The 21,396-nt window shown below is 39.3% G+C and overlaps 2 protein-coding genes and 1 long non-coding RNA gene across 3 annotated transcripts; 1 reads left to right on the forward strand and 2 right to left on the reverse strand.

Annotated features, from left to right (window-relative positions):
- The first annotated feature begins 2,803 nt into the window (after positions 1–2,803).
- LOC107553717 (uncharacterized) lies at positions 2,804–15,336 on the forward strand. The gene is made up of 3 exons (XR_001604983.1): positions 2,804–2,814; positions 5,615–5,620; positions 15,263–15,336. It is a non-coding gene; the product is annotated as an uncharacterized lncRNA (long non-coding RNA).
- Positions 14,406–15,267, reverse strand: LOC107553716 (uncharacterized). The gene has a single exon (XM_016236032.1). The coding sequence runs from the start codon at positions 15,223–15,225 to the stop codon at positions 14,467–14,469; it is 759 nt and encodes a 252-aa protein (XP_016091518.1). The 5' UTR covers positions 15,226–15,267; the 3' UTR covers positions 14,406–14,466.
- Positions 15,337–15,435: 99 nt separating the features above from the next.
- Positions 15,436–18,144, reverse strand: LOC107553715 (endochitinase A-like). The gene is made up of 4 exons (XM_016236031.1): positions 17,831–18,144; positions 16,608–17,371; positions 16,409–16,571; positions 15,436–16,282 (listed from the first exon to the last, which is right to left on the reverse strand). The coding sequence occupies exons 2-4, from the start codon at positions 17,196–17,198 to the stop codon at positions 15,456–15,458; spliced, it is 1,581 nt and encodes a 526-aa protein (XP_016091517.1). The 5' UTR covers positions 17,199–17,371; positions 17,831–18,144; the 3' UTR covers positions 15,436–15,455.
- Positions 18,145–21,396: the final 3,252 nt, after the last annotated feature.

A 21,396-nucleotide genomic window follows, 5' to 3' on the forward strand; every position in this document is an offset into this window, starting at 1 on the left:
GGTGTGCCAACACAAGGTCAGCAGAAAAATTATTAAGAACTGATAATTAAAGAAAAACTGGCTGATATATGTGGCATTTGAAAAATATTCACATTTATTGTAGCATGCTTTGACCTGCCATTGTAAAGTTCACAAAAATTAGGCCTATTTATTATGACTGAAGCCATCTACAGTACGACACATTTTAAGATTGTACATACTGTGTGTACAACCAGCTCCCAAATTGCTTATTTGGTTGATGTCTCTTACCTTCTGCAAAGTTGAGGAAGAAACTTTTGAAACTATCATTGAAAGATAATTTCCTTATTTTTCAGGTAGTGACCACGCTATTGATCTTCTTGTTCATTTCTTTGTGTTGCATTGGAAAGGTTTTATTCACAAAAACAAATTTCTCAAGATTTGCATTTGATGTCTTTCCTGTTAAGATTTCCCTTATTGTAAAATCTCATTATAAACTCATTGATAACAAGTTTCTTAAAAAATTATAACTTTTTTTTTTTACTAGTTGAGGTGACGTTGTTATTTCTGTAACAGTTATTTCTGTTGTTATGTCTGTTCTTTTTTCTTTTCTTTTCCTTTTCATTTCATGTTATTTTTTTCCTTGCGATAAAACATAAAAATGAAAATTCACAGCCATCATATTACACTGTAATCAATGCAGGCGTTTCCCTGCAAATGGATGAACGGATGGCACTTGCAGTAGTGGAAGCAAGATATTTTGACAGAGGTGGCGTGGCAAAGGACAGCAATATTAATTTTTCAAAAAATAAAAATGAATTATTTTTGACTATAAAATACTGTTTTAGCGCTTACACCACAACTGTTCCACTTCATTGTTGAGGTGTGATTGGAATAGATCAAGTTAACACTGGGTGAATTTGACAAATGTGTCTTATTCCCCGCCAGGCACCAGGAATATTAACAGAAAAAAAGCTCATACTACAGCTAAAGTTTAACTTGCCAAGCTCAACTTGCAACAGCCATATATGCATGTTCTTCATTATAAGCGCCCCTCCAAACGTCTGTTCTGGGAGGATGTAAATTTGGTGATTGGGTGCAAAACTTCGTGAAAGGGCTTATTGCTGTTCGGCAGTTACAAATGCACGTGTAGAGCTATATTTACTACAGTGAATTCCACCTAATTAACTATAGGGGACTCCAAAGTCGCAGAAATACACAAAACTATTGAGAATACTGTTTTAGCACTTACACCACAACTGTTCCACTTCATTGTTGAGGTGTGATTGGAATAGATCAAGTTAACACTGGGTGAATTTGACAAATGTGTCTTATTTCCCGCCAGGCACCAGGAATATTAACAGAAAAAAAGCTCATACTACAGCTAAAGTTTAACTTCCCAAGCTCAACTTGCAACAGCCATATATGCATGTTCTTCATTATAAGCGCCCCTCCAAACGTCTGTTCTGGGAGGATGTAAATTTGGTGAGTGGGTGCAAAACTTCGTGAAAGGGCTTATTGCTGTTCGGCAGTTACAAATGCACGTGTAGAGCTATATTTACTACAGTGAATTCCACCTAATTAACTATAGGGGACTCCAAAGTCGCAGAAATACACAAAACTATTGATTCAAAAGCAGTGTCACGTATGACTATTGTACATTCCAAAAGTATTGACCAATTTTAGGCTATTAATTATTTAAATTAATAATAAATTAAATAATTTTATTATACACAAATAAATCCATTTCCATTTGTACTATATCCTCTAACACAAAATGACTTATTTAATGACTTATTTGTGCATTAACTTCAAATAATCATCAGCTACATATAAAAATCACATGTATATATGTACTGCATATATATGTATATGTAATAATGTATACTACAGTCGGCCAATGACTATACAGTACATTAATACAATTAGTATAAATATGCACATATAAATATAAGAGTTATTTATCTTGAAATATTGCTTGCTTGAGCATGACGGTCACGTTACCCTAAGTTGTTTTCTAATTGGCAGATAAATTTACCTTTTTTAAACTCCCATTGCAATACACTCCAGTGATTCCTGAAATAGGTCTAATAACTATCAGGCCATTAAACGACCTTGCTGCCTGTTGTACTGTGCGGTCACCCAATCAATCACCACTCTACATGGTAATTGTGGTTTAATTCCAATACAACTGCCCAGAGAGTGTGCTTCTTTATATAGTTACCCTGTAAACCCATTTGTAACCATGACATTATGCGTGACAATTATACCTGCAGATCTTTCAAACTAATTTAGACATGGATGTGGGGGAAGAAACTGTGTCATATAGCTTCATCTAATTAACAGAGAATGCTATAATCGCACCCATTGCACAATCAGAGTAAGGGTGTGTGGTGAGTATCAAAACAGCTGCTCAAAACACCCGTTGGTATTCAACACATGCGAACGCGAGAAACCTGACAATTACCCTACACCGCTGAACATTTTGCTCAAATTCAGATTAGCTGCTGGATCTGCTTTTTCATTACTTACGAATTTCACCTTTGAAGACGCTTGTACAGCAAAAGCACATGCCTGTTTTTCCTCCTTAGTCCAATGGCAGTTGCTCGAGACCCTCTCCTTCACCTTCATGTCAGTTTGCAGGAGACGAGACCATCAATCAGAAAATCAGAGAGCTGGAGAGGAATCTGACAACATTCCCCTGTTCTCTTGAAGGTGAACTGGCAGCATATAGCCTATTGGCTTTTCCTCCTTTTCCTACTATTCTGTATTCTAGTCTTTGATATTCTCGAATGGAGTCTGCATTGAACATGTTTAAAAATCTGTCTGACAGTCCAGAGAACTTGGAAAACTGCTGTTGGAAAATCCATCTTAAGACGGTAGCTTGGCAGTTCGACTGTCACCTAAATTACATACAGTATATAACTGCATTCACATGGTATTTCATTTGAAATATTTTCATACGCATAGAAAAAAAATAACACTTTGTGATTCACAGAAGAACATTTTTGAGTGAACTGTTCCAATGACCAACTGCTAGCTGCTTTATTGAAAAGCAGTTAAATTTAAATGGTTAAATTTCGTCTACTATCTTGTAAAGGCTAATGACTAGCTGTAAACTAAAGAGGAATTGACTTCATACTTTCAATAAAAATATTGAGACCAGAAGGTTAAAAAAGTAACCTGAAAAGGAATGGCTCCGAAAAGTTAAAAGGTCTACACTCTTAAAAATAAAGGTCCTTCACGATGCCATAGAAGAACCTTTTTGTCTAAATGGTTCCATAAAGAACCTTTAACATCTGAAGAACCTTTCTGTTTCACAAAAGGTTTTTTGTGGCGAAATAAGGTTCTTCAGATTACAAAAACGCAAGAAAGAGATGGTTCTTTAAAGAACCTTTTACTGAATGATTCTTTGTGGAACCAAAAATGGTTCTTCTATGGCATCGCTTGAAGAACCTTTTGAAGAACCTTTATTTTTAAGAGTGTAGCTTCTTTTGTTTGCACATCACTGCTTTGATATTTTGATGTCTACAACGTTTTAAACATCTTTTCAATACCAAGTACAGTGTAAATGTTTGTAACACTGACAGTTTATGAAACTGCATATCCAGTTCAGTGGGACATCTAAGGGCTGTTTTTGCACTGAAAAACATGAGAAGCAGGGCAGTGAAATGTAGAAAATGAACGGTCCAAGTGTTTTAAAATTATTTTAACTTGACACGTCCATTTAGTGCATGTTTAAATAGTAAAGTTATTGAAAAGCAGAGAAGTGGAATGCAAAAAACGTGTCCTTTAGGGGCAGTTCACACAAAACACACTACTGGAAAGGGTTGCCATGTTTGTGCAACAAAACTAGGCCAAAGGCAAAATTAAAAATAGCCCATAACAAGCCCAATGATCCTATCCAAATATCAAAACTCAATGCTTGCCAGCCCCATACCTAAAATACATATTTTACTGTTATGCGTTATACACAATTTCAACTTGAAAATCATCAATCTGTTTATGACCCTACCTCACAAAACTCATATAGCACAGTTTTATCATTGGCAGATTGTAAAATATTTACATATATGCATTTCAGTCAAAAATGGGGGGAAAATCAACCCACAGCAACAGTGTACAAGCAGCCCAGTTCTAAGGGAAAACCGCAAACTTGGCAACATTGCTACTGGAAACCATTAGGTAATGGTTTTAATTATTAACAACTTATGTTTTGTAATGTTTTAGTGGCACTTGTAGTGGAAACCATTAGGACTTCTGTGATAGTTTCTATTGTTTTGTTTTTTTCAGCAGGGGTAGTACAGTTGAATGTGTGACGCATTCTGTGTGAACGGATGCTAAGTGTTTTAATTCTGCTGAAACAAAATATGATCTGGATCAAGTTCACACATGGAAGCACCACCATTTTGTGTTGCATCGTGAGCCTCTTTTTCTCTAGTATTCTTTTGCACTTGATAAGATTGTTCACAAAGACGAGAAAATAACTCATTTTCCAGTTAATGTCCCTCAACAATATTCCAGCAGAATAGGAGTGTTCTCACGGCTCTGCTCCTGTACGGCTGCTTGGCTGACTCTCACTGATATGGTCTTTTGGATGACACTCCAGAAAATGTTATTTCCAGCAAATGTCACCCTGACTTCGCTGATCTCTCTGACAGTGCTCGGGACGTCTCAGATGTACCCCCGTTCTGGAAAAGCTGATCATGTTCTATGCTTCTGCCGCCCGGAGCACCCTTCTCAACATCCCATTTACTTTAGACTGAATGCTCTGCTTTAGAACAGACTGCCTCCTTTGAGAGGAAAACAACCTTGGAGCTTTCTCTCCATCTGGGATGTGAGAAAGCATTTACACACCCGCCATCCCATTAATCAATGTTTGGAAATGATTTTTGGGGAAAATTTTGGTTGTGCCTGGCAGAGCCAACCTTGTTTGGCCACCTGACTGTTCCCCAGTCAGCTAACCGTGTGCCTTTCCTTCTGCACAGTGGTTGATGATAGGCCACAGCTCTCTGGCTGATATCCCTTTGGTTTGCAAAGCTACAGCAGCTGTCAGTAGTGCAATTTCAGACAGGTGGTAATTTGATATCACAAAAGAAATAAAATGGGCTATGGCTGGATCTCTTTCCATTGCCATTGTTTTCGGCGTCACATGTTCACAGATGTGTGGAGTAAAAGGGTGACCTCAGCTGTTTGGATGAAAACGTAATTGATTTCTACAATCCCATTTAACTCTGCTTTGTGCTTCCATGTTTCAGTTTATCTAAGGTTGAAGAAAAGTGTGGAAAAATTGGTATATATTTTCATTAAATGCAGGGTAGGTGATTTGGTTCAAAACATTTTTTTTATGCTGGTTGAAAGTCTCTTCACATCCCGATAGCAATCCTTAAGTTAAGTGGTATAAATGTATTTATATGTATTTATATCATCTGTGAAAGGTGTAGGACCATAACATGTTCGTTCAATCATATCCCATGTTTTGATAGCTACGATAGGCTATCCTGTCTGCCTGTCAATGTATGTAGTTAGGTCCATATATACAGGTGCATCTCAATAAATTAGAATGTCGTGGAAAAGTTCATTTCAGTAATTCAACTCAAATTGTGAAACTCGTGTATTAAATAAATTAAATGCACACAGACTGAAGTAGTTTAAGTCTTTGGTTCTTTTAATTGTGATGATTTTGGCTCACATTTAACAAAAACCCACCAGTTCACTATCTCAACAAATTAGAATACCGTATTTGGACACAGGCACAATTTTTATTAGTTTAGCTGCTGACCAAAATATATTCAAGTTACAGTTATATAATGAATACGAGCTTAAAGTGCATACTCGGAGCTTTAATTTGAGAGTATTCACATCAAAATTGAAGGAAAGGTTAAGTAATTACAGATCTTTAATATGTACCTCCCATCTTTTTCAAGAGACAATAAGTAATTGGACAATTGACTCAAAAGCTTTTCATGGACAGGCGTAGGCTATTCCTTTGTTATTTCTACATCAATTAAGCAGGTAAAAGTTCTGGAGTTGATTATAAGTGTGCCATTTGCATTTGGAAGCTGTTACTCTGAACTCACATCATGTGGTCAAAGGAAACCAAAAAACCTTTCCAGCCGAGTGAAGAACACTCTCCAGGAGGTAGGCATGTCATTATCAAAGTCTACAATCAAGAGAAGACTTCACAAGAGCAAATATAGAGGGTTCCCCACAAGGTGCGAACAAGGCCAAATTAGACTTTGCCAAAAAAAAACATCTTAAAAGCCAGACCACTTCTGGAAAAGCATTTTTTGGACGTTTGAAATTAAGATCAAAGTGTTCCAGAATGACGGAAAGAAAAACGTATGGAGAAGGCTTGGAACAGCTTATGATCCAAAGCATACAACATCATCTGTGAAACATGGCGGAGCAGTGTGATGGCATGAGCATGCATGGCTTCCAGTGGCACTGAGTTACTGGTGTTTAGTGATGCTGTGACAGAAGACAGAAGCAGCCGGATGAATTCTGAAGTGTATAGGGATATAGTCTCTGCCCAGATTCAGACAAATGCAGCAAAGTTGATTGGATGGCGCTTCATAGTACAAATGGAGGATGACCCAAAACATACAGCAAAAGCAACCCAGGAGTTTTTGAAGGCAAAAAAGTGGAATATTCTGCAATGGCCAAGTCAATCTCCTGATTTCAACCCGATTGAGCATGCATTTCACTTGCTGAAGACACAACTATAGGCAAAAAACGCACAAACAAACAACAACTGAAGTCAGCTGCAGCAAAGGCCTGGCAAAGGAGGAAACCCAGTCTCTGGTGATGTCTATGAGTTCCAGACTTAAGGCAGTCATTGCATGCAAAGGATTCTAAACAAAATATCAAAAATAAACATTTTATTTATGATTATATTTATTTGTCCAATTACATTTGAGTCCCTGAATATAAGGGGGCTGTGTCTAAAATGGTTGTAATTCCTAAGCATTTTATTTTTCAACCCCTTGAATTAAAGCTTAAAGTCTGCATTTCAATTTCATCTTGAAATTCTATTCATTATCATTTAATTTAAATTATATTTTGGTGGCATACAGAGCCGAAATTATAAAAAAATGAGCTGGACCAAATATATATCCTAAAAATCTCATATAGCAATACTGATTAACTGTGCAGCCCTAACTGTGCTTATTTCCAGCTGGTCTCACACAAGGCAACAAGGCAACATCTCATCCACCAGTGGTGGTTCAGCCACCTGGCCTCCGCCAGCTCCAAAACTGCCTCATCAAGCTTGCTGTAGCCCCAGCTGAGGCAGCGTTTAACCTTAAAGACACTTGTATCTGTTCCCCAGCGACACCCTCCCCTCTCACACCTCGACCCACCTGCCTCGGCTATCCGAAATGTCAGGTCATGGGCTACTGACTGCCTGCGAGCTCTCCGGTCTCAAACGACACTCACACACCGCCCCTCACAACCTCCCGATGGTCCACTGACCGTAGTGCTGGTAAAATTGACCTTTCAAAGCTGGTCTGAGACTCTATTTTTTTTTATACTGCCAATGATCTGAGATTTTCGGACACTTGCTTGATCAGTGCAGAAGGGCAATTCTCACAACAACCTCCTGAAGTGGTTGTTTTTCGAGTTTCATCTGTGGCTTCCAGTGGCACTGAGTTACTGGTGTTTAGTGATGCTGTGACAGAAGACAGAAGCAGCCGGATGAATTCTGAAGTGTATAGGGATATAGTCTCTGCCCAGATTCAGACAAATGCAGCAAAGTTGATTGGATGGCGCTTCATAGTACAAATGGAGGATGACCCAAAACATACAGCAAAAGCAACCCAGGAGTTTTTGAAGGCAAAAAAGTGGAATATTCTGCAATGGCCAAGTCAATCTCCTGATTTCAACCCGATTGAGCATGCATTTCACTTGCTGAAGACACAACTATAGGCAAAAAACGCACAAACAAACAACAACTGAAGTCAGCTGCAGCAAAGGCCTGGCAAAGGAGGAAACCCAGTCTCTGGTGATGTCTATGAGTTCCAGACTTAAGGCAGTCATTGCATGCAAAGGATTCTAAACAAAATATCAAAAATAAACATTTTATTTATGATTATATTTATTTGTCCAATTACATTTGAGCCCCTGAAAATGGGGGGGACTATGTATAAAAATTGTTGTAATTACTAAGCATTTTATGTTATATTTATGTTCAACCCCTTGAATTAAAGCTTAAAGTCTGCATTTCAATTTCATCTTGAAATTCTATTCATTATCATTTAATTTAAATTATATTTTGGTGGCATACAGAGCCGAAATTATAAAAAAATGAGCTGGACCAAATATATATGGACCTAACTGAACAGGGCATTACTTGTCATAACACTTGCATATCATTGCTCTTTTGTTGATTTCGATTGCTTCCATTGTCTTCATTTGTAAGTCGATTTGGAAATGACTAAATGTAAATGCAAACTGTATTTGCATACCTCCACACCCTGTTCGCACAGAAATTATATGTCATCAGCGTGTTCATTACGCTATGCAAACCAAGCGAGAATAGAATGCGTTATTATTGTAATACTATGTGCTTCGTACTGTAATGTTTTCTCATCGGTGAATGAGACATAAGGTAATCTGACAGCATTGCATTCAACCCTCCACCAACGCCATCTCTCATCGTGCCTCTGGTCAGCCGGAGTGCGGTCATGTGTTTTGGAGGATGCGTGGCTTTGGAGAGTGATTTGCAGGGATGGTGGGATCTTATGCTTTCAAAGCTACCTTGCTATTGCTAGCCTCTACAAAATCACCTACCCTACATTTAATTTATGTGTGTTAACATTACAAATGATGAATTAGACAAAGAAAGTGCTTATTTTTTTGTGAAATATGCTGGAATTATGTTAACCTCTCAATTCCAGGTGTTCATGCATCTTAATTTATGACCATTATTAAGGGTCACCTGATTTCATAAATCATCCAGATGAATAATTGACAAGTTCATTGATTTTAAGCTTGGAGTCATATCCAAGCACATGATAATGTGCTTCCTATTGTATTATGCAAGAAGAAAATGTTCAGGAAATAATGTTGACCACACAACTCTCTCTTGTAAGCATGTGGGTTTATTACTGCAATGACCAGTGCTACGCTAATCATATTACTCTTCCTTTACTTCTGGCCAGTTTTACACTCCAAACAAGCTCTAATGTGCCTGCTGAAGAATCCCATGGATGCCTCAAATGTAAATAATTGGAGGAATCAGGCCATCTAATCAGTCATCTGCTAGGCTGCTTAAAGAGAGCCAGATCACTACTCTCCATATGTTTGCAATTGTGAGACTCTGCCAGCTCTGTTAGATCTGTCGCTGTTAGGACGCACACACATATTTCCCTTTTTTTATCTGAGCATTATTACAGCTAAAGCATTACTACACAACCTTGAAACATGTATCACATTTCTTTATGCCTGTGGCACTTTTCCTGGGTTCAACACACAGTCAAAAGAGGCTGCGATCTTTTCCGAGTTCAGTTTCAGGGCATCATAAATGAGGCTGGCTGTAGTTTATCTGGCCTCATTTTACAGGCTTCACTAAATGGACAGTGAAAAGCATATAGTTGTTACAGAAATATGATGGCTGACACATTTAATTTAATTGTACAAAAGGCATTGCTAGACCCTGATTTGGAAAGCTTCTGCCCTGTTTTCATCTCAGAATCATGAAAATCTGCTAGTTCAGTCATCAGTGCCCTTAAAAATCTGTGATTATGTCTCACTTCATGTTGACTAAAACAGAGGCTGAATCCCCCCTTAACAAGTGTTAAAAAACTGTAAAGTTCATTAAATTAAGTATTATCTTTCAGTGACAAATGCTTTATAATAAATATTTTATAAATATTTTTAAATAAATGTGATTTGACACTGAATTTTAAAGTAATAATTATTGCTTAATTATTTTAAATAATAATGATTTTAATAAATATTTAAGTAAATTGGATTTTTTTTCAACTAACAAATGTTGCTTAATTATTTTAAATAATAACTATTTTAATAAGTATTTGTAAATTAATTTGATTAATTTATAATACATTTGTTTATATGTTTATAATACATACACAACACTGATTAATAAATGTTGCATTTAAAAAAAATGTATTAAATAATTTTAATTGATAATTCAAATAGTTTGTATAAATAAAATTTGCATTTAATTTTAATTCACATTTTAATGATTTTATTTTACTTTAAGTTATAAGTCGATCAATGCACTTAGGCAACTAATATTCCTCTGAGTCACAACACCTCATGTTCAACCCTGCTTAGACTGAAATCTTCAAATCACCCTGGGCATGAACTTTCTGAAATTTGATTTATTTGTATTGCTTTTTGCTGCTTTATTTCATTTCTTCATGTCACATGCTAATACTGCCACCTCAGTTATTTAAATTGCTTAAGTATTTTGCTTGCTTGCATCAGCCTGTGCTATGACACTGGGGATTGAATATCTATACTGATGTCTCGAATCCTCTGTTTAAAATTGGCAGTAATCAACCTGATTATAACAGCAATACAAACTAACAAAGTAAAAGTTAAATATTTCATCATTGCAGGCGGCACATTAATGCAACATTTTTGCCAGGGGCTCCATATTAAAATGTATGAGCAAAAGGGCAGCAGACTTAAAAATACACTGACATCATTAGAATCATTGAGGATGCTCACAGTATGAATAAACATAATCCAGGAGGACTGTTGCAATGAGAGGTTGCACCAGAGCCCCAGGACACCAGGGAAATGATGTGACTTAAAGTACATGGACATGTGATTAATGTTCTCATAAAGTAGGGCAAATATTGTTGCCAAGAGAGCTCATTGGGATTGTAAAGCTGTTAGGGAGGTCAGAGAAGATAATGATGATAACTGTATAATAGCACACATTAAATAAGCTACGCTTTACCAGCTCTTCATATTTAGATGATATTATGATGAATCGATACCTGAGAGGTAGGGATAAAAAGGTCTTTGGTTTTCCCTCCACTCTTCTCATGGATTTCTACAACACCCACCATGCAATTTGTTGTTAACATGTGACAAATCAAAAGGTGATATGTCATGACAATAATCCATTACTAGCTTTTGGCACCAGAATGCTCCTGAGGGCCCGTTGACACGTCTGTCCATGATAGTGGCCTTAGTGTTTGGCAGACGCATGTTGACCTATGGGATGTGACAATGAGGTCACACTGGAGCAGCAGGATGAACGATTTTAATGATGATTACAGAAAAGAGAGATGAGCTGCCAAGCAGAGCACTGTATGCCAGGATTCGTCCCTTTACAAAAGACAAGAGTGGTACAAGAGCTTTCATCAAAAACATTTCTCATTCACAAAAGCCTGCTGGTTGGCTATGAAGAGTCTGACAGATGCTCTGAAGTGAGCATTTAGTCAGAGAGTGGGAAACAGTCTATATGCTGATTATTACGCTCTTTTTTTTCCAGACAAGATTGAGCATTTTCAGACAGTGCTACATAGATTGAGCATATTGGCAGAAGTCTTGTGGCAGTTCATACAGAAAGTATTTTTGCGTTTACAAATTGCGTGATGAAGTACAGATGCATTTAAAAGTTGGGCTTTTAAATTGACACTATGGTTAAACGTATTGCTCAAGCATGAGCAAGACATGTCTGTGTAGAAAACAATTAAAGCAGTGGATCCTCTGCAGTGAATGGGTGCAGATACAGCTGATAATAAATCCAAAATTAATCTATACGACTCCAGTCCATCAGCTAATGTTTTGTGAAGTGAAAAGCCACGCGTTTGTAAGCAACAATTAGGCATTATTGCATTATAACTTTAAACCATTGCTTCTGGCCAGAATACAAGTCCTTAATTCATAATAACGCTCCATCCAGTGAAGAAGTCCATCCATTTATTTTGGCCTTTCTTATCAAAATCCACTGACATTTGCTTATAATTGTTCTTATTGTCGCTTGTAATCGATGTTTGATCTGTGTATATTTCTTTCCTGATTCAGACGAGACAATTTTTTCACTGGAGAAAGCAATATTATAAATAGAGGACTCTTATTTTAACCAGAATCAATGGTTTGAAGTTAAAAATGTCTTGATTTTGAATTTGTTATAACAAACACGTACCTTTTTCACTGCACAAGACAATTGATGGACTGGAGTCATCTGGATTAGTTATGGATTATTGTGATGTTTTTATCAGCTGTTTGGACTCTCATTCCGAAGGCACCCATTCACTGCAGAGGATAGTGAGCAAGTGATGTAATGCTAAATTTCAACAAATCTTTTCAGAAGAATAAACTTGATTGTCCTGAGGGTGTTTTAGTACATTTTCATTTTTGGGAGAACTGTTCCTTTAAGAATTAGAGCAATGGAATTTTTGTGTCCAAAAGAAAAAAGAAAAAAAAAAACTGGAGGAAGTGGACAGAATTTTTAGTTTTGTGTGTACTATCCCTCAGCACGTCACAATGGGGTTGTGGTTTTCCTGATTATTCCATAACCATGAATTCTAATTTGTATTAATGCAATATTAATGAAATATTTGTTTTACTATTCAGCAACAATTTAATCTCAGTTTGTGTCCACAGAAGAAATAAACTCATACTTGTAACCACATGAGTGTGAGTATTTTTGAAATAATTTTTAGTTTTGGGTGGACTTTTATTCCTTGAAAATGACTTCTAATTTACAACCAATTTCAGCCAAGGTTTAGATGTTGAACAGATGGCCTCAAATTTGTCCCTAGAATACTTTGGTATACAGAGGAGTTCGTGGTGGACTCAATGCCTGGAAGCTGTTCAAATCATGTGGCTGCAAAACAAGCCTAAATCATCACCCTCCACCAACATAATTGATATCTTATCATAACTTTTGGTGCTTTTTGTGATACCTTTTGTTAGGGTTGTCGAAATTGGCATTGTGCATTACGCCCAAACACCTTCACTTTGGTCTCTCCTGTGCAAATGACATGACTATTTCCATGACTTTGTAATTTTAGATACAAACACATGGAAATAATATTCCATTTCTATCAGGAAATGGCCTCAAACACTGAACCCACACATTTCAGTCACCAGCAATTTCATACACACAGCTGGACAGAAAGGAAAACACACACTGCGTGTCCTGTAAAGCAATATTTTGATAGAAGAGCATTACATGAAAATGAGAAAACAGTGCTAAACCAGATCACAATCGTCAAACCTCTAGTAAACACAGCAATATTTAGGATTCCGCCTTTAAATTCGTCTCATGTTCTCTCTGTTCATTGTACAGTATTATCAGCATTGTCAGGCATTAACATCCTCATTTGTTTCATTAACACTAGAGAGCGGCATAATTTCATACATACAATTACATGTCCACTCTGTTGCCCACTAAAATGTCTCAGAAATGGTCTCAAAGGGCAGCCCAGTGAGAAATGGATATATATTTTTTCATGATTATTTTATGATTTTAATGACCACAGCGCCACTCTGTGGTAGCATCATCAATGTCATGCACAACTGTTTTAGGGCAGTGGACAAATTAAATAAAACAGTGGAATTTGAGAAAATTAGCCCAAAGATTAAAACCAAAATCTAATATCACACGGACTACATTTACCTTTTGTTATATATATATATATATATATATATATCAGCTAATGTTTTGTGAAGTGAAAAGCCATGCATTTCCATATATATATATATATATGTATTACTTAATACATTCTCTTTTTATTTGCAACAACAGACACAAACCAAAAGATAACATTAGCATTAATAAAATAAGAAAATGTACAGTTGATGGATAGACTTAAATTCTGACTGAACGAGCTTGAGCTGCTTCACCGTTCAATAATATATTATATTCCATAATACATGCAGACCTGTGACCAGATTTCATTCTAAATCTGTGGTATAAATAACATTTTCTACTGGATGACACGTCGCTGCTGCTGCACAATCATAGTTTATCACAACCAGGCCTGCCTTTAGTAATCACAGATTTTATATAAAAGCTAATGTTATGCTGAGTTTTTAAAAAAGTGTTGCACCAATAAAAAAAAATTAGGCTAATACAGATCACTGATATTTTAGCACCAAGATTTAAAGTGCCCCTAGCCACACATTGATATACTGCAATTAAAAAAAATAAATTGTAAAATTTGGTGAAATACTAAGTTTGTGATGAATAGTTCTGTTGTTACTATCAGTAGCTGGTCACTTTATAAAGAAACGCTACGCACCTGCACATTCCTATAGCCTGGACTGTTTTTGAAAATTGTAACTCGGATTTTTAGTCTTAACACTGTACAACCAAATGGTTTGAATGAAGATTAATCCATCTAGTGTTTTTTTTTAATGTATTCCTCCCCCCGATATTGGTCAATTATATTACGATGAATTGTATGGAGACTTTGCCATTTTTGGTGGGGGAAAAGACACACTGAGAAAACAACTTTGCTTAAAACATTGGGGTTTCAATTCTGGAGGACATTTGCAGCAGATTACTGGAGTCTTTCAACCCTTGACTGAGTAGAAGTGGCTTGAGGAAGAGCTGCGGGATGGAGCGGGAGCATTCTGGTTAATTGAACTGTAGCTACTCAAGACTTCAGAAGCACTGGATGTACCTGGACCAGAAACACTTGGATCATAGGGCAAGATCTGGGACCCAGGGGTATACTTTGTAGAAAGGTTTGGGGATTGGAAAGACCCACCGTAACTGGTGCTACCACCCAGTGCAGAAACAAACGGACCAGAAACTCTTGAAGATGAGCCTTCTGCAGATGACAGGGAATATAACTGCATTGGAGAGCTTTGAGATGAAGAGCTATCCTGTGAAGCAGCATCGGAGGTCCGAATACCTTGTGTCCAACAAGTGGCTAAAGGCTGCCATCTTTGAGACTTCTGGCTTTGGGACACAGAATAGCCTTGATACGATTGCCTGGACGGACTAACAACACCTTGGGATGAGGACGATGACACACTTGCATATGGGGATGAAGACCCAGGGATAAACTGACTAGCAGCATCTTGAGGCCGAGATGATCCACCATAAGTGGTGCTTCCCTGCAGAGTGAAGGGAGTAGAGGACCCTGCCTGGGTGCCAGAGCTGCCTGTGAAGGTAGAAGAAAGTTGCTTCAGAGAAGCCTGAACAGTAGTAGATGGACCAGCTTGGGGGGAGGACAGTGATACACTTGCATAAGGAGATTGAGGTTTAGGGGCAAATTGACTTGCAGGATCTTGAGACTGGACAGAACCACTGTAAAACCTACTCATCCCTTGTGAAGCAAAACCTGTAGAGGCCCCAAACTAGAACTAGATTGACTGGCAACACCTTGGGGTGAAGACAATGATAAACCTGTATATGGAGGTTGGAGATCCTGGGGCAAATTGGCTAGCAGTATCTTGAGGCTGGACAGAACCACTGTAACGGCTATTCACTCTTTCTGGGACAAAACCAGTAGAAGCTCCAATTTGAGCCCCAGAGCTGCCTCTAAATACAGAAGTTAACTGCTTCCGTGAACCATACTAGGACCAGCAACAGCTTGGGGTGAGGACAGGGATACACTTGCATAGGAGGACAGAGACCCAGGGGCAAATGTGCCAGCAGTATCTTGAGGCTGTGGTGATCCACCATAAGTGGTGCTTCCCTGCAGAGGGAAGGGAGTAGATGACCCAGCCTGGGTGCCAGAGCCGCTTGTGAAGGTAGAGGTAAGCGGATTCCGAGAACTCTGAACCGTAGTAGATGGACCAGCTTGGGGTGAAGACAGTGACACGCTTGCATGGGAGGACTGAGAACCAGGGGCAAACCGACTAGTGGCATCTTGAGGTTTAGGGGATCCACCATAAGCAGTGCTTCCCTGCAGGCTGAAGCGAGTAGAGGATCCTGCCTGGGAGCCAGAGCTGCCTGTGAAGGTAGATGTAAACTGCTTCCGAGAACCCTGAACAGTAGTAGATGGACCAGCTTGTGGGGAGAACAGGGATACGCTTGCATAGGAGGATTTAGATCCTGGGGCAAATTGACTTGCAGGATCTTGAGACTGGACAGAACCACTGTAAAGGCGATTTACGCTTTCTGGGGCAAAACCAGTAGAAGCTCCAAATTGAGCCCCAGAGCTGCCTCTAAATACAGAAGTAAACTGCTTCCGTGAACTCTGAACCGTACTAGGACCAGTAACACCTTGGGGTGAGGACAGGGACACACTTGCATAGGGGGATTGAGGTCCACGGGCAAACTGACTTGTGGAATCTTGAGATTGAGGTGCTCCACCATAAGCAGTGCTTCCCTGCAGAGTGAAGGGAGTAGAGGACCCTGCCTGGGTGCCAGAGCTGCCTGTGAAGGTAGAAGCAAGTAGCTTCCGAGAAATCTGAACAGTAGTAGACTGACTGGCAACATCTTGGGATGGGGATGATACACTTGGATATGAGGGAGACACGGGGGGAAATTGACTTTCAGTACCTTGAGGCTGTGGTGACCCATCAAAAGCGATACTTCCTTGCAGAGTGAAGGTTTTAGACCCTGACTGGGTGCCATAGCCAGAGGTGAACTGCTTACGTGAACTCTGAATAGTAGACTGACTATCTACACCTTGGGATGACAGTGCACACTTGCAATATAAACCATCATATGAAGATGGAGAGCCAGGGGCAAACTGACCTGTGGTACCTTGTGACTGGACAGAACCACTGTAAGAGCTGCTCATTCCCTGCGAGGCAAAACCTGTAGAGGCCCCAAACTGAGCCCCAAAGCTGCCTTGGGAGGCAGAGGCATATTGCTTATGGGAACTCAATACACTGGCAGACTGACTGGAAGTCCTTTGGGGTGAGGAAATAAGCTTGGAGTAGCCAAGAGCAGATTGACTAGAGGTAGCTGGAGACTGTGGAAGCAACCCACTATAATAGCTCCCTCCCTGAGATGTAAACTGACCAGTAGCTCCCATTTGAGACTGAGAACCAACTTGTGAAACGGTTTTATTGGAAGACCCGCTACTACTAGCTTGGGGTGAAGACATGCGAGCGCTTGCATATTTGGTAGGGGATCCAGGAGCATACTGACCCAGAGTACCCGGAGGATTGAGAGAAAAACTATTAGAGCTACTAGCTCCCTGTACAGGGACATAACGACTAGAAGTTGCTAACGGAGTACCATACCTGGTCTGAGTGCTTGATGTAGACACACTAGGTGAACTTTGAGCACTTGTTGACTGGCTAGAAACCCCCAGGGGTAAAGCATCAAGCTTGTTAGACATACGGGATCCTGCGGTATACAGACTGGAGGTAGTGGGAGACTGGGACACACCACTGTAACGGTTATTCCCTACTTGTGTGGGGATAGACTGGACAGAACTTGCAGACAATACAGCCCCAGAGCTGTCCTGAGAAGTGGCAGAGCCTTGAGCCTGGCTAGACCAGCTACTGTAAGGGACAGTGCCCCAAGTGTACAGAGATGCAGCAGCATCTTTTGACTTTGAATCAGAACTGCTCTGAGGGCTAACTACAAGCAGACTAGGCGAGATTTGAGCACTAGTATACTGGCTAGATACCACCAAGGCTAGAAGTTGACTGGATGTCTCTGGGGACTTGGAAGACAAGTCAGCAAGAGTACTAAGCCCAGCCAAGGAAGAACCAGAAGCTAAGCCAGAACTACCCTGAGAGCTGGAACTAAACCGACTGGGAGAACTCTGGTCCCCAGTGGACAGGCTGGAAATGGTTGAACCGAGTTTAGTATTGGAGTCTGGGGTATATCGACTAGAAGCACCTTGAGGCAAACCACTGTAGCTACTTTCCCCCTGAGAAAACAAAGGTTGACCTGAACTTTCTGGAAGTACAAGGTTACCTTGAGAAGTGGAAATGGCACCTGGAGCATATGAACTGCTGTAAGGGACACTCTCCTGAGAGAACACGGGCAAAGAGGCGTCTGCTGATTGATGAACAGATGTTGCCTGGGAGCTGGACACATGCAAACTATCACTGGTAGACGGGCCAGAAATGCCAAGCTCAGCGTAGCCATTACCCTCTCCTTGGTTAGAAACAAGGGATCCAGAACCACTTGCAGCATACTGGGTCTCCAAAATTGATCCACTAGCAACACCCGAAATGGCTGATCCAGAGGACACCAAACTGCTTGAAGGCTGTTGAACTGGGGGCAGAGGCAAGGAAGCAGATACAGAGCTGCCTGGAGCAGTTTGGGCAAGGGACGTTTACTGATAGCTGCTAGAACCACCTTTGACAAACTGGAGTACATCAAGCTTTGACCTGCTTTTCAGGGGTTGTTTAGGGAACAAACCGGAGCTTACTTCAACAGGCAAAGTCACACGGGTCTCTGACATAGAAGACTGGACTGCATGAGGTGAAAGAGCATCAGAAGGCTGACCCCACAGATGATGGGCATTGGAATAAGCTCTATCTATAGAATTACACAAAAGACCTTACACAAGCACCACTAAACATGCATCATTGCAAGACAAAGGAAGAAAAAGAAACACCACACCTTTAACTCCATCAGCATTCTTCCAAAATAGCAAGAACACTACAAGCCAAAGACAACCTACAAAAAAAAAGGTATAATTAAAGTTCACAGAATCATACACAAACACAGATCGAATTAATAAACTCACCTTTTCCACCCTTGACCCATGACAAAAATCCACAAGTACTCCAAAAACCCCACCAGTGTTCACGTTGTTAAACCACTACACAAAATCTACAAATCCAAGCATACATGCAAATGGAGGTACGTGTATTTTATAAGCCTTCACCAGTCCAATTAGAGCAAATGACTAATTACATGAAACATTGTTCACCTGGGAAACTGGTCGTTAAAAGATAATTGATAATTGTTTGTGAAGGCTCTGATACCCTCTGCAGTTTAAACATTCTAAAGCAGCTAATTATTCCCAGAACATTACTTTCACTATGCAACATCTACATAAGATACCCCCATCCATACACCTTATACAAAATATACCACATTATATATATATATATATATATATATATATATATCACAAGGAGGGCAAGCAACAAACATTCAATGCCAAAGAAGCTGGTTGTTCACAGAGTGCTGTATCCAAGCATGTAAACAGAAAGTTGAGTGGAAGGAAAAAGTGTGGAAGAAAAAGATGCACAACCAACTGAGAGAACCGCAGCCTTATGAGGATTGTCAAGCAAAATCGATTCAAGAATTTGAGTGAACTTCACAAGGAATGGACTGAGGCTGGGGTCAAGGCATCAAGAGCCGCCACACACACATGTCAAGGAATTTGGCTATAGTCGTCGTATTCCTCTTGTTAAGCCACTCCTGTACCACAGACAACGTCAGAGGCTAAGGAGAAGAAGAACTGGACTGTTGCCCAGTGGTCCAAAGTCCTCTTTTCAGATGAGAGCAAGTTTTGTATTTCATTTGGAAACCAAGGTCCTAGAGTCTGGAGGAAGGGTGGAGAAGCTCATAGCCCAAGTTGCTTGAAGTCCAGTGTTAAGTGTCCACAGTCTGTGATGATTTGGGGTGCAATGTCATCTGCTGGTGTTGGTCCATTGTGTTTTTTGAAAACCAACGTCACTGTCACGGGTGCGTTTACCAAGAAATTTTGGAGCACTTCATGCTTCCTTCTGCTGACCAGCTTTTTGAAGATGCTGATTTCATTTTCCAGCAGGATTTGGCACCTGCCCACATTGCCAAAAGCACCAAAAGTTGGTTAAATGACCATGGTGTTGGTGTGCTTGATTGGCCAGCAAACTCACCAGACCTGAACCCCATAGATTCTCTTTTTTTTTGTATTGTCAAGAGGAAAATGAGAAACAAGAGACCAAAAAATGCAGATGAGCTGAAGGCCACTGTCAAAGAAACCTGGGCTTCCATACCACCTCAGCAGTGCCACAAACTGATCACCTCCATGCCACGCCAAATTGAGGCAGTAATTAAAGCAAAAGGAACCCCTACCAAGTATTGAGTACATGTACAGTAAATGAACATACTTTCCAGAAGGCCAACAATTCACAAATCGGGTTTGTACTTCAGTCTGTGTGCATTAAATTTATTTAATAGACAAGTTTCACAATTTGAGTTGAATTACTGAAATAAATAAACTTTTCCACGACATTCTAATTTATTGAGATGCACCTGTAGTATTTATTGGATTATGTGCTAATTATATTACTTTCAAATATGTGATAAGAATTTGAAAGTTATACTAAATTAGGTGGAGATTAAAAACAATCCTGTACCTTTTCTTATTGTCCGAGTTAGCAAACTACATGAACAAGGCTAAGCAAAACTACTAAATGTCCTGGTGAAATGAATATGTAGATTTAATGAGAAGCACCTTATATTTTGTAAAGTTCCTAGTACCCTTTTGCACAAATTATATCAGTATATAAATTAATCAAGACCAAACCGTCAAGAATTATATTTGATTACTGTCAGCATGATCATTAATTTATATCACAAGTTTTATTTCATGAAGCGATTGTTCACATACATATTTTCATACTGGTATCGGTATCGGCCCGATACTGAGCTCCTGTACTCATACTCGTACTCGTTAAAATGCCCCGATATCAAATGCCGATACCACACAGCATGTGTTAAGTGCCCTATTCAGACAATGAAACACCGACTACAGAACAACAGACAGCAGAAAGGACTTTAGGATGTCTACTACGAAGTATATGTATGCAATGAATATAATGTTAAATATTCATATTAACGCCTGTATAGCTGATGTGTGCGAGCTGATAAAGCACGCTGAGTGGATTGAGCGCGTGGCGGCGCAGATGCGCGAGATTGTCGAGTGAATATACCTTTCTCACAGACATCACTGGAAAGTTTGTAGTTCGGTCGGATATGTCAAAAACAAGTAAGTAAAACAATGCACAAATTACTTAATGGTAGAGAGAGAGAGAGAGCGAGAGCGAGAGCGCACTTCTGTTGTGTGATCTTTGATGTTCGCTCACTTAGCACACGCATCATTTGGATTAAAACTAAATCATAAAAATAAGACCATTTATAGGGGCATTCACTATAAACATCATGTATTTTCAACCTTAGTCAGACACGACTTTCTTGTGAAAGTGAATCTAGCAGCCTGTGTGAAATGCACTAGGCTGTACTATTCTGCATCAGTACAAATATCTGCACGCGTTGCGCGTGTTTTGCTTGCTTGCGTTTCTGCATTATATGAGTGGTTTTGGAATATAAATCGCAGCACGTTTCAGATGAAAAAACGCCACTTCTATTTCTGAAAATATCACAGTTAGGAGATTTATAGCGAGTGGTTCCCTGCATTATTACAGCAAAGCGTGTGATTACAGTACTAAGCCGCTGCAATGGAGCAGCTCTAATGCTGTTACAGTAAAGATGATGTACCACAGAGCAAAACAATGAACACTGAAAGTAACAAAAACTTGTAAAATATATTTTAATGGGCATAATTAAGTGTGAAAATAACC

Source organism: Sinocyclocheilus grahami, unplaced genomic scaffold, assembly GCF_001515645.1.
Source record: "Sinocyclocheilus grahami isolate Dianchi unplaced genomic scaffold, SAMN03320097.WGS_v1.1 scaffold478.1, whole genome shotgun sequence".
In the NCBI taxonomy this organism is placed as follows: domain Eukaryota; kingdom Metazoa; phylum Chordata; class Actinopteri; order Cypriniformes; family Cyprinidae; genus Sinocyclocheilus; species Sinocyclocheilus grahami.